Source organism: Triturus cristatus, chromosome 3_1, assembly GCF_964204655.1.
Source record: "Triturus cristatus chromosome 3_1, aTriCri1.1, whole genome shotgun sequence".
NCBI classification, from domain to species: Eukaryota; Metazoa; Chordata; class Amphibia; order Caudata; family Salamandridae; genus Triturus; species Triturus cristatus.
Genome location: NC_140583.1, coordinates 391506030 through 391519440, shown reverse-complemented (window position 1 = coordinate 391519440; position 13411 = coordinate 391506030). Strand labels below are relative to the sequence as shown.

The window sequence follows — 13411 nt, the reverse complement described above, 5'->3', positions numbered from 1 at the left end:
GATATTGGTCATTAAGGTAGGTAATGTCTGCCTAATGAGTAAAATTCTCTGTTTTGAGAAAAGATACTTCTTTGCCTTTGAATTGTATATCTTTGAACAGATACTTCTCTTACCGTCTTCGGTTTAGAGAAGGCAATGAACGAGGAAATACTAACTTTTTTGGACACCAACAGCTGCTCGACCCCTCACAATTTGGTTTTAGAGCAAGCCATTGTACGGAGTCAGCACTGATGGCTGCACCTGAGGAAATAAAAGATATAGTGGACAAGGGCGGCAGAGCTGCAATAATCCTATGGGATCTCTCCGCCGCCTTCGATACGGCTCACCATCCATTTCTTAGCAAACATCGCCATTCCCTTGGCTTTAGGAATACTGCCTTAACATGGCTGAGCTCGTTCATTGAAGGTAGACAGAAATGGGTCCAGGTAGGAGATGTGAAGTCTAGACCATCCTCTCTCCCCTGTGAGGTGCCTCAGGGTTCTGTGCTCAGTCTCACCCTTTTCAATGTGTATGTCATGTCCTTGGCAAGACTCATGCACAGTTTTGGCCTGGCCATATTATCCTATGTGGATGACACAGAGATAGTGGTATCCATCTTATCACAGGTGGAAAACGATGCACACAACATTTGCAGGTGCATGGCCGCAATCACAGGTTGGATGCAGAAAAATGGTCTTAAGCTAAACTCGGACAAGACGGAGGTTCTGCTTTTTGGGAAAGAGACCTCCTTTTGGGATGCATCCTGGTGGCCCCTGGAGTTAGGTGCATTACCTCAGCCAGTGGATAAGGCAAGAAACTTGGGAGTCATCTTTGACACCAAACTATGTTTCTCTGCCCAAATTAATGCGGTGACCTCAGCTTGGTTTTTTATGCTGAGGGCCTAAAAAAAATTCTCCTGTTCATCTCATTTGTCTCTAATTGCCTCGAAAAAGGACTACTGTAATGCTTTCGATCTAAGCTCCTCCAAAAAACTGCAGTCTCTACAGAATGCTGTAGCAAGAAAACTACTGAAGGTCCCCACGTTCACCTACTGTATGGCCTTCACTGGCTGCCGGTGGAGAAGAGGATATCCCTTAAGGCTCTGTGTTTAATCCACAAATCGCTTTATAGAACCGGTCCATCTTATTTTCAAGATCGGTTTTCCTGGTACTCGCCCAGCAGGAACCTCGTATCTAGCTCTGCACACATGATCATGGTTCTAAGAATTAACAGAGCAAAATGGGGTGGAAGAACGCTTGCATACTGCGGTGGGAAGCTATAGAATTCCCTGCCTCTTTTACTTCGCTCACAACCCACGCTACAGAAATTCAGGAAGGAGCTGAAAACTTGGCTATTCCCACTCCACTGTGTGACACCTGAGACCCTTCCCCTGGCTGATGGCCTCCCTCCCGAATCTTGATACGCATAGCACTAAGACGCCCTCGGCTACTGCGTGCTTTACAAAACTATTTCATTTACTTTCATTGATAGGTCCAGGAGAGATTTTAAGGGATACGGATAATGGAACAAGTCAAATATACGGACTAACTGGAAATCAAAAAATATGCTACATTCAATTTAAAAAATCATATTTAAAAGTATGTATAAGGCAAGGTAAATCCTTCCACAGCTTGCTTATAAATATCCCACTAACTTCTCTTATAGTTAATTGTTGATTCATAATAAAGAAAGATCGTGCTGTCAAATTTCCATTGGTAAGCCAAGTAATTTTTGTCACATTAGGTTCAACATTGCTATCATGGTGGCATGAAATGCTCTAACAATGTTATGGAGCATAAGATCTACTACCTCTTTTTTTTTTACCTTGGAGCAAAATGAATAACTAATTCACGTATTACTCGTAAAAAAACAATTGTTTTCAAATTACAATTTATTCTGCAGGTGGTTTATCAGGCTGATTTTGTTTATGCACATTTCTGTGACCTTAGATTCGTATGCTAATGTTTATATTATTTCAATAAACCAGAACATCAATTTATCAAACACCATGGGCACACTGTGAAACAACACTGAGTTGGTTGCACAAATGAAAACAGATTCATCCTGGTAAGAAACCTTCAGCACACCTGTAACCATCTTCTTGTATTCACCAATAAATCACTCAGGTAAAGAAAAACAACTGCATGAGATATTTAATGTTCAAATTCAGAGACCTACGGCTACGTACCAGAGCAAAGCAATAATCACAGTCATTGTTTTCAGACATACAAGTTTCATCAAGAAAGGAACTTTGGACCAGATGTACAACCCTTACAATTTGCGAGTTGCAAATTGTGTCATTTTGTGCCTTGCAAAATGTAATTTACAACAGTGTCTCAGACACCGTTTGAGATTCCTATTGGGGTCGCAAATTGCCTGACTCATTAATATTCATGAGGCAGGTGCAATTTGCGACCCCATTGGGACTGGCATGCACTCCCAGGAATGGTGACCTGCTGGGGTCAGCCGACCACCATGTCTCTGAATTCTTTTTAAATAAAGATTTATTTATTTTTTAAATGCAGCCCGTTTTCCTTTAAGAAAAACGGGATGCATTTAAGAAAAATGAAACATTTCCGATTCATTTTTGAAGAGCAGGCAGTGGTCCCACGGACCACTGCCTGCTAGTAAAAAATATTCTTGCATTCATTCACAAAGAGGAAGGGGTCCCGGGCACGCCCCTTCCTAATAGTGAGCCCCAAACCCTGTTTTACGAGTCAGTAATAGGTTACCGACTCGCAAAATAGGGTTTGTACATGGGACAGACCTATTTTGCGGTCGCAAGCGGGATGATTTCCCGTTTGTGACCGCAAAAATGGTTGTACATCAGGCTCTTTATTTTTAGATAGCAGTTTTTTTTGGGCAAATACAGTGAACTGTTCTGGGAAACTATCAATGAGTTTTTAACTGATGTGAGGTAAACAGTAGGAATTTCTGAGAAATGTCTAGCATTAAGTTATGACCACAAGTGCTTGAAATATCTGCTCATAATATGGTTAATGTGTCAACTTTCAACACCACACTTGTCTCCTCCTCAAATATAATAGTTCTTCATAATTAAGGAGAAACATTTAAATGCCAGTACATAGGACCAGACATAGGTCTTTAAGCAAGTGGAGCTAAGGGTGTGTTTCTGAAACAACGTGGTCCATATATTTAGAAAAAAGACATTTCTGCAGCCAATGATGAATGCACGCTGGACAAATATAGAACAAAATATAGAACAAAGTCAAACAATAAATACAGAGCTTTAAAATGTTGGCAGTTGTTACCTGCGTACAATTGTCATGTTTTGGAAGCATTTGTTTATACGGCCTTAAATCATGAAATCACTAAGTACCTCGAAGGAAACCCAGCTGCGCTGATACGAATCGTTTCCAGGACACCACAGGCCCGGAGCTGCTGTACTGCTCTTTTTGCATCAAACCTACAAACAATGGAGCAGAAACTGTTAAAAGCATAATGGAGTATTTCAATGGATTTCGAGTTCTGCTGTTCCCACAAGAGGTCCAATAAAACAAGCGAAGACCTATTTGTACGCAAACCCACAATCACTCCAAAAGAGAGATCAGATACAAATTAAGAAAAAAACGAATTAACTGCAACTATGGAATGCTAGGTTTATTGAAGAATATTTAAATAGAGGAGAATGCACCTTTATTGAACTGTTCAGTAATTGACTATTTTACTTCGTGGGCATGGCAAAAGCCATTCAATAAGCCCTTAAAGACAGACTTAGATTTAGTCTTAGAGAAATACTTTTTAACATAACTGTGGCTTGGAACACAGCATAACATGTAAGCCTCATTCTACAGCCACTTGCTAAAATCTAACATAATTGCAACAAGGTAAGTTTGATTCTTCAGTCAGTCTTTACTATACCTGTTGGCTGAACATTGGGTGACAATTTATTAAGACCTTAAATAAGTGCTGAATCCCTAAAAACAAGTCACATTTAGACACTTCTGAAAAAACACATCTTGATCGAGACACTAAGGAAAAATACACACCCATCAACAGACTAATTTTTCTCTTGAAAATCATTGAAATATGTTTGTCCCTTAAGGTATTGTGTCCTCATACATGGGGGTTGGAAGGGAGGGAGTTAGGGGACACAAGGGCTGCTCCGGTTTATTAAGTGCTGTTATTCATTACCACAATTTACGGATGTGACATCAGTCTGGGTTTCAAGGCAGGTATAAATAATGATCTGCTACACTAATTCCTACAGAAGACGTACTTAGAAATTTTGCGCAAGGTCACTCCTATCTCCAGTATTCTGAACTGACTGCGGCATATGATACAATAGACCAAAACAGCTATTTCAAGCTCTTAAACAGGATGACCATTCACTGAAACACTAACAAATGGTTCCTCAACAAACACTTCTTGCCAGCAGAAAATTGTAAAATCCTTCTCATCTAATGTTAAACCTTTGGGAAAATAGCTTACTGAGCGTAGTATCTCTTCATCAGTACACAGACAATATCCAGTTGTAAATAAAGCTAAACTCATCATTATGTGTCAAAAGCAAAGCTTAAAATGTCAACCTTTTCAAATACAATTATGGATGAGACATAGCCACCTGACATCCATCTCGCTTACAGGAAAAATGTCTCTTCACGACTACCATTGGGAACAAACACATAGTACAATCATGGATTAAAGCAATGAAAACGCAGCCATTATCCACAAAACGGCTAACTCAGAAACATCCCTGGATTTCTTATTTTACAAGAATCATTTCTTAAAATACACATTCATGGTGTGTTGGCGAGATTTCACCTACAAAGAATCAAAAACATCCAACATACTTTTAGACCTGTCAGCCTTAGGGTGGTCTTCTCCCCCAACTTTTTGCCTTCCTCTTCCACTTTTTCTGACCTTGTTTCTGCTGGTATTAGGACCCTGCACACACTACCACTGCTAACCAGTGTAAAAGTACTTGTGCTGTCTCCTCTAAACATGGTAAAATTATCTTCTCCCCAATTGGCATATTTAATTTACCTGTAAATCCGCAGTAAAGAGGCACTACCTGTGCCAGGGGCTTGTAAATTAAAGGGTACTAGTATGTCTGCAGCACAGACAGTGACACCCACTTAAGTAGCCCTTTAAACATGTCTCATGCCTGTCTTTGTGTGCAGTTTTAAACTGCCATTTCGACCTGGCAAAACAACTTTGCCTAGCCCAAACCTTCCTTTTTAATACATATAGGTCACCCCTACGGAAGGCCTTGGACAGCCCACATGGCAGGGAACAGTGAATTAAATAAGTAGGGCATGTACTTTAAAGTTTTACGCGTCCTGGTAGTGAAAAACTCCAAATTCATTGTTCACTACTTCAAGGCATAGCGCTACCAAAGGATAACATTGGAGTTACTTTATTACATTTTATAAGTGGATTTTCCAAATCAGAAGAGATAACCGGGTCATGTTTGGTGTCTCTGGAATCACAATTTAAAATCCTAACTTAATGTGAAGTTTGAATTTAAATTGCAATTCTGAAAAGGCCACTTTAAGAAGTTGGCATTTTCTTGCCTTAGCCATTTGGTGCCTGCAGCCCGAGTCTAGTTACATAACTGGGTGTAGCTTGCAGCTGTGATTTGTAGATTCCTTATGGCCAGCCACACACAATGGGGGCTTAGGTGTGACTGGATGGGCCATCATTGGCAGGATGGACGGGTGGAGCCGAACACAGACTCATTTACACCTGAATAAGCTGTGTCGTTTCTCTACACAAAGGGCCGAACAACCCTGCATTGTCACTTTAGCCACTTTGGAGCCAAGGCAGGGGAGGCAGGGAAATCCTTGCACTTCAAAGACACTGTCAAGAAGCTTCTCCCACCTTCCAGAACCAGGACACCAAGGTATAAAAGATGGACCACAGACACCACCACTTCAGTATAGTTCCTGACCTGAGAATGCTCTCCCAGGAAGAAGGACTGTGCTGCTGAAGGACTGCCACTCTGCTGGACTCCGGCTTTGCTGTGCTGACCTGCTGCTCTCTTGCCCCGGTGAAAAGAACTGGACCTGAATCTCTTGAACCCAGAACCCACAGTGACTCCAAGGGCTAGTTGGCTGGCCTCCTGATCTGAAGCCTCAGGGACTAACAAGAATTCCAACAACCTTTTATCTGCACTTGGACTCTGCTATCTGTGGATCTGCCCTGCCAAGTGGTTCCCCCCAGTATGGGTCCTTTGAAAGTGGACTTAAGGTGCTTTGCCAGCCTCTCTGGATCCAGCGGAACAGACACATCTCTGCTGCCCAGCACAACCAGTGCAGAACCAACAGATTTGACCCGCTGCAAAGACTTGCATTGCCGCAGCAGTCCACATTGCCTTTAGAACCGCCACCGCGCGATGCATCCTTGGGGCAGGCCAAGCACCTATTATCGGCAGCAGCTTCGAAGACAGACTCTGTATCGCAGCCTCGCAGCTCTTTGGAACCGATGCATCGCTCCCGACTGCGATTGCATCTCTGACACAAGACGTCACATTGCAAGCCCCGTTGATGGGATCCTCAACGCAACAAGACCTCACATCTCAGCCTCGCCCCATCTAGGAACTGACTCATCACCTTGGCTGCGCGTGCATCTTCAACGCAGGTCCACTCAAAACTGCAGAAATCAGATTTGAAGGTACTTTCGTTTAGTGGATCTATCTGGGTCTTTGCAGCTGGCCCATGCTCCATTGTGGTCGGCCTGCACTTGTGACTTTGTCCCAGTCTGGTGCAACCAGGTATACACAATTAGCGCTATATGTCTTTTGGTGCTTTTTTCTCTAAAAAAGTTCAAATTCAGTATCTCTGGTACTACTTTTTTTGTCTACCCTTCTAACTCTGGTGTTGGCTCCTTTTATTGTGTTTTTTCACTGCGTTATTCTGTGAAGTGGTTCACAAATACTTTACACATTGCCTGTAAGTTAAGCTTGACTGCTCTGTGCAAAGCTACCAGGGGGTTAAGCACAGGTTAATATGGGGTTAGCTTGTGCTTTACTCTGACAAGTATTTTTGTGGTTGCAGCTCAACAAGGGCTCACACGCCATTCAACCAACAACCGAATTTCTAACACATACTATCGCAAGACCTAAAAATATCAGTTGATTTTTATGTATATCTTCACTGAACTACAGGTGTATCCTGCTCATTGACCTCCCTAGAAGCCACATTGCCCAGCTCTATACTGATAAATATGCAGCAGCCCGCCATGACAGGCACAAATCATGATGCACACATTAACCGTGCTCTCACAATTCTCAATGGCCACCTGTAGAGGTCAGATGCTCATTAAAAACAGTATGCATAACATACGAAGCCTTGTAACTAAATACTCTTTGACACTTTACACAGAACATTAGGGAGAGTCCAACTTTTTAGAAGGAGGGAAAACACCTTGCAGTTCATATCTTTCATCAAAACGATAAATACCTGTTAAACCTGTCAGCCTTAGGGTCGTCTTCCCCTAAACATTTTGCCGTCTCGCTTCTATGTGCAATTTTCCTGAATTTATTTTTGTTGGCCATATGGCTCTATGCACGATACAACTGCTAACCAGAGGTAAAGTGCTTGTGCTCATTCCCTAAAGCATGGTAAAATTGGTTTACATGTGATTGACATATTACATTTACTTACCCCTTCCAAGTAAAGTGGAATACCATATACCCAGGGCCAGCAATTAAATGCTACCAGTGGGCAAGTAGCACGTATTGTGCCACCCACTTAAGTAACACCTTAAAACATGTCTCAGGCCTGCCATTGCAGCCTGTGTGCAGTTGTAAACTGCAAATTTGAAATGGCAAATTAACTCCTTGCTAGTTCTAAAACTCTATTTTTAATACATATAAGTCACCCTTAAGATCGGCACTAAACAGCCTATATGGCACAATGCAGTGTATTTAAATAGTGAGACATATACTTTTAAATTGTACATCCTAGTAGTGAAAAACTCACAATAATAATTTTCACTGTTGTGAGGCCTTCCTCTCCCTTAGGAAAACATTAGGTTATCTTATTAAATGTATTAGTAGCAGGTTCTAATGTCATGTTTGGTGTCTAGGGAATTGTAATTTAAAATACTCTTTAATAGTCAGATTTTAAGTCACAGTCATGAAATTGCCACTTTTACAAAGTTAAACTATATAATACAAAAAGTGATTACTTGAATGAAACCCAACCACTCAATTACTCGGACCACATCCAAATCCATCATTATATTGCACACCATGCCACCTCAGGGACTGGGCTGTGGCCCCAAGTGATTGCCAGTGGCTGAGATTAATTCAAGCATTCCATTTATCACGCTGTTGTTGCAGTTGATGCCCTAAGTGCGATGGGTATGCCAAGATGTGGGTCCCGTGCCCATTACGTCACTATATTCAAGAGATACCTAGTTGTGGAGCACTTATCATGGGGAAACCAGTCCTAGGTTGCTTGTATTCTGGTTCAGGGAGGACCTGGTTTGGAAGTTCTGACTGGACTGTTCCCATGAGGAGCAGGGTCAAGGCTGATTTGCATATGACTGGGCCCAAACTGAAATGGCATGGTGGGTGAAAAACAATGGATTGGGATGCGGCCCGAGCCATTGCCAGTGGCTGAGATTATTTAAAGCTTTCCATCCATCACATTGTTATTTTAGCTGCTGACTTTGAGAAAGTTGGCATTTTTTGGCCTAGCCATTTGGTGCCTGCAGCCTGAATCTTCAGTTATATGACTAGGAGTAGTTGGCAGCTGTCCTTTATGCATTTCTCCCAGAGTCACGCAATGGAAGTACTGGGTGCTGGCAGGATGGGCCATCCTAGCACGATGAGCAGGCGGAGCTGTGCACAGCCCCACTTGCATTTTAAAGACGCTGCCTCAGCTCACACACAAAGAACTTCACACTAGCCCATTGTGACTGCAGACAGCCTCGGACCAGGGAGGGGAGACAGGAAATTCCAGACACTTCTTCCTTGCCCTGCTGCCTATGGCCAACTCTGTACTTCAGAGGACCGCCCTGCTGCACCAAGAGGACTGCCTAGCTGCCTGAAGCTTGTCCTGTGCCCTCAGAGGACTGCCCTGCTGCTTGAGACCTACTCCTCTGCTTGAACCCAAGACTTCCAGGGTGACTCCAAGAGCTACTTGTCTGGCCTCTTAATCAGAACCTCAGGAAAGAAAAGGCTCTAACCTTCTTGAACCCACACCTGGAGCCTCGCAGTGATGTCACACCTGTCCTAGACCCTCTGGAAGTGATGCCAAAGGTGGCCAAATAGCCCATATCCAAAACTTATATTTTCAGCCAAAAAGTGCTCTGAGAACTGAGAGGACAGCAGGACCTACTTGCTCGCCGATACAACCAAGGAGCATCGCCGGTCGGCCTACATCACAGTAGCTCCCACTATGTTCTTCTCCATAGCAGCAAATCCTGTTTAGCAGTTTCTCCCAGATGAGGTATCTAGCCTTGTGGAGCCCTTGTTGGCAACATCCAGCACTTCACCGCTGACGAGATTTTCGACTTCCATAAAAAAAGACTAAGACCGAATGTAGGGCTCATCACCACAACTTTGTCCAACGGCTCCCTGACGATAGCACCTCCTCCTCGGACACAACCAGATGCGTAACCCTGCTGAACTTTACCTTCTCAGACATTTTTCTTCAAAAGTATTTTCTGAGTCTAAATATAAGTGGAGAACGGGACAAATCGACAATAACTTTCAACTTTGCCTCGGTCTTGATCGACTAGATGTCCGTATTTGGCACTTTGATCTTTAGAAATTGATAACTCAGGTTTTATTGATTAGATTTTTGTTGTTTTGGTGTCAAATAACTTATTCAAATGTATTCTATTTCTCTAAATTAGTGGGGGTTTTGTTTTGTGCTGCATTTTTATTTTATTAATATTTAAGTGCTGTATAAAAGCTTAACACATTGCCTCAAAGTTAAGCCTGACTGCTTTTGTGCCAAGCTACCAGAGGGTTAAGCACAGGTTAATTTATTCACTTTTTATGGCTCACCATGACAGGGATTGTGGCTGTTGCTTGAGAAGGGCTAACAGCTCCCGCAACCAGCAACCCAATTTCTCAAAATACACTATTCAGATCCATCTTAGGCCATGCACTTCTCCTACCCTACCAATCCTGAAGAATTCAACATCATTATAAGTCTTCAAGATATGTCTAACAAATCTAGTCATCAACAAATACCTGATCGCCCAAAGTTTATAGATATGTCTATCTCTAAAACGTATACTTCCTTTGTCTCCAAAGCTCTTTGTACTTTACAACAATGTGACTGATGACTAATAGATCTGGCATATGTTCTCCAAACACCAATCTTCTTAATTTACAACGGAACAGTAAAAACCCACGGTACTGATGATGTTTAAACATATGCAAATCCATATATAAAGCTATATTGATTTTGTCTTATGGCTGTGCCGCGCAGTATGTCACTGACTACATAAATGTTTATTTATCGTCTCAGACAATCTTTCTACACATATCTCATATAGTACCAAACCACTGTAGAGGCTTTGTAAATACAGGTTGGAGGGATAATAAATGCGGATCGTCATTAACTTCAGTGGAAATAGGTACCCTTCACACACAAAGTTAGAGTTAATGTTGCAAATTGATAATCAGGAGAATAGTTATTAAGTATATTTGCCAGAATACATATATATCTTGGGGTGACAGGATGAAATCACAGTTTTCTTGGAAAGACAGACACTATTCTGGTTGGTTCTGGCCTTTCCTCTTTAAACAGATCTGCTTGTAGCACAGGTTTTCCTGACTTTCTATTGAGTCATTCCTCAGCTGCGGAGCAACTTTTAAGATATGCATATATTATTGTGTAAAAGGTAATGCTTTTTTTTTTAACTACTAAACATTATAGACACACTTCTACTTTCTGTGTTGTATTGATTTTATTGTATGGTTGTTTTAATATTTCACTATTGAATTATGTTTCAAAATCTTTGCTTGCTCATGGTCAATTGTATGTAAAGTATTGCTCATATACTATGCTGAGGTTCCACATATATTTAGCTTATAATGAGAGGTTACATATATCTTTAATTAACTTATGATGTTTATATTGGGAGGGGAACTACTTGCCGCAAACAATGATATATATATATATTTCATTATCCCTGTTGCACTAGTCACATGTCCAAAGCACTGTTCGATAACAGGCACAAAACCATAAGAAGTTTGAAAAAAATTCAAACCTTTAGGATGTATGAATGAATAAAGGAATTGGAAACTGCGGACAATGACCCCAGAAAGTCTCCAAGAGCTGTGGATACACTGAAAAATGTATAGCCTAACAGGTTATATTGAAGCATGCCAAATCTTCAGGGGTTTGCCAAAGAGTTACAAGTAGGATTGACCATGGAGAGAATATGAACAGGAGGTCAAGATTTCAGATGTGAGAAATGAAAAGGCACGCTCTTCATGCCAAGTCCAGCAGGTTGGGGTTCTTTGAGCAGCTAGCCTACAGAATAGCAGAGCCAATAAGATGTCTTATATATAGTTAGAAAAAACAGATCATTTCATGGATGAAACAGTGGAAAATGCAAAGGCTCTTCACTATGATAGAAGCCTGTAGACTCTGGCCCGTTTAGAAAAGGTCCAGAAGTAGCCTTGTTGACACATTCTGGATAGAGTGCTACAGGGCTACCGCCACGTATTAGGGCATGACCAAGTACACAGATTTACTGTAGTCAAGGATGGAATTAACTCTGCTGCAAGAGGCATAAATTTAATTAAATGGAGCGATAGAAAATATATCTCACTTACAATTTTAAGGTAGAGAATGTAAGTACAACCAGCTTGTTAATCTGTGACTTAAACGTGAATATTAAGTCACAAAAATATGTGAGACTGCAAAGGTGCTGGAAGGAGTAGGGGAGACTCCAGAGAGGCAGTGCACTAGGTTTCTGGCAAAGGAGAAGGAGTACCACCTAAAATAAGAACTTATATGAGTTGAGCTTTTACGAATTCAAGCTCATGCAGTTAGCAGTGGTAGTAAGCTAGGTATCATCAGTGTAGCAAACGAAGTTGAGGCCAACACATACAATCAGGCTTGTCAAAAACAATGCATCTGTGTGAACCAAGCAGGGTTCAAGCCACAGTGCTAAAGGACCCCCACTCAGAAGGGGGTCAAAAAGCAGATTATATGGTGGTTGGTGGGGTGGAAACAATCTAAAGCAAAGAGGAGATCCAAGACAGGATAACGTCTCTCATAACTAGCTCCAAAAATAACTGCAGTAGAAAGGGGTGTCTAAAGCTTCGGAAAATATGCTAAAAACAAGGACTGTCCAAAGTCATGCACAACCGTTCCAGTGCCGTGCTGTAACTAGCATCTATTCCATGCCTTGATTATAGTGGAAACCAAAGGGTAAAAAAAGCTGCTTGTTAGACCTGGCACCATTGGCGTGGGTCTCCCTTTCATTTTTTGCCTTTACCCCCTGTGTTTTGCTGTGTGTTGGACTCCATCTTTGCTGGTCTAGATGCTTTGGGCACTTTGCCACTGCTGTTCTGTGCCAAAGTGCAAGTGCTCCCTTTGTATATTGTAGTTATGGATTAGTGATTCCATGATTGTCTTATTTGATTTACTTGTCAGACCCTAGTACAGTGCACTATGTGTGCCGGGGCCTGTAAATCAAATGCTGCTGGTGGGCTTGCAGCACTGATTGTGCCACCCACAGAAGCAGCTTGTAAACTGTGACTCATGCCTGCCATTGCAGAGCCTGTGTGCAGTCTGGGACTGCCAAGTCGACTTGCCAAGTGCACACACTTGCCGGTCCGTAAACCATCCCTTTTCTACATATTAGAACCCCTAAGGTTGGCCCAAGATACCCCTGTGGGCAGGGTGCATTGTATGTGAAAGGTAGAACATGCTCTGATGTGTGTGGCATGTTCCGATAGTGAAATACTGCCAATTTAGTTTCTCTATTGCAGGGCGATCTGCTCCCATAGGCCAGAATGGGGATTTTGTTTATAACATCTTATAGACATAACTGACCCTGGGAACAAGATGTGAAAATAAAGTTTAGTATGCCTGAGCTCAGAATGCTAAGATGCATCTTTTAGTGAGGGTGATTTTTACATTCTGTGTTTGAAAATACCACTTTTAGAAAGTAGATATTTTCTTGCCTAACCATCCAGTGTACCTCTGCTTGGTTTGTGTATTGCATGTTTGGCTTTTGGATGACAGAGACTGGAGAAGTGCAGTGGCTCCAGAAGTATGATGAGTCAGGGCTGGGCTGAATAGACTTGGTCTTCATTTGGAGTGGTGGGAGGAGTAGCACCTTCACCTGAATAGGGCTGTGCCTGCCTTCCACAAGGATGGCTCCGCCCCCCGTGGTGTGTCTGGAGCCAGGGCTCACACTGACAATGGAGGTTGTTGTGCACTTGCCAAGTACCCCACATTACTGGTTTGGGCTGGGTACAGTCACT

General features: G+C 42.1%; 1 protein-coding gene across 3 annotated transcripts in view; it reads right to left on the bottom strand.

The window, feature by feature from the left end:
* MYO5A (myosin VA) overlaps positions 1-13411 on the bottom strand; it is an 847747-nt gene that overhangs the window by 165887 nt on the left and 668449 nt on the right. For all 3 annotated transcript variants that reach the window (XM_085644171.1, XM_085644172.1, XM_085644173.1), the window contains exon 17: positions 3320-3406. In XM_085644171.1, coding sequence (XP_085500297.1) covers positions 3320-3406 — 87 coding nt within the window. The remainder of the gene's footprint in view (positions 1-3319; positions 3407-13411) is intronic.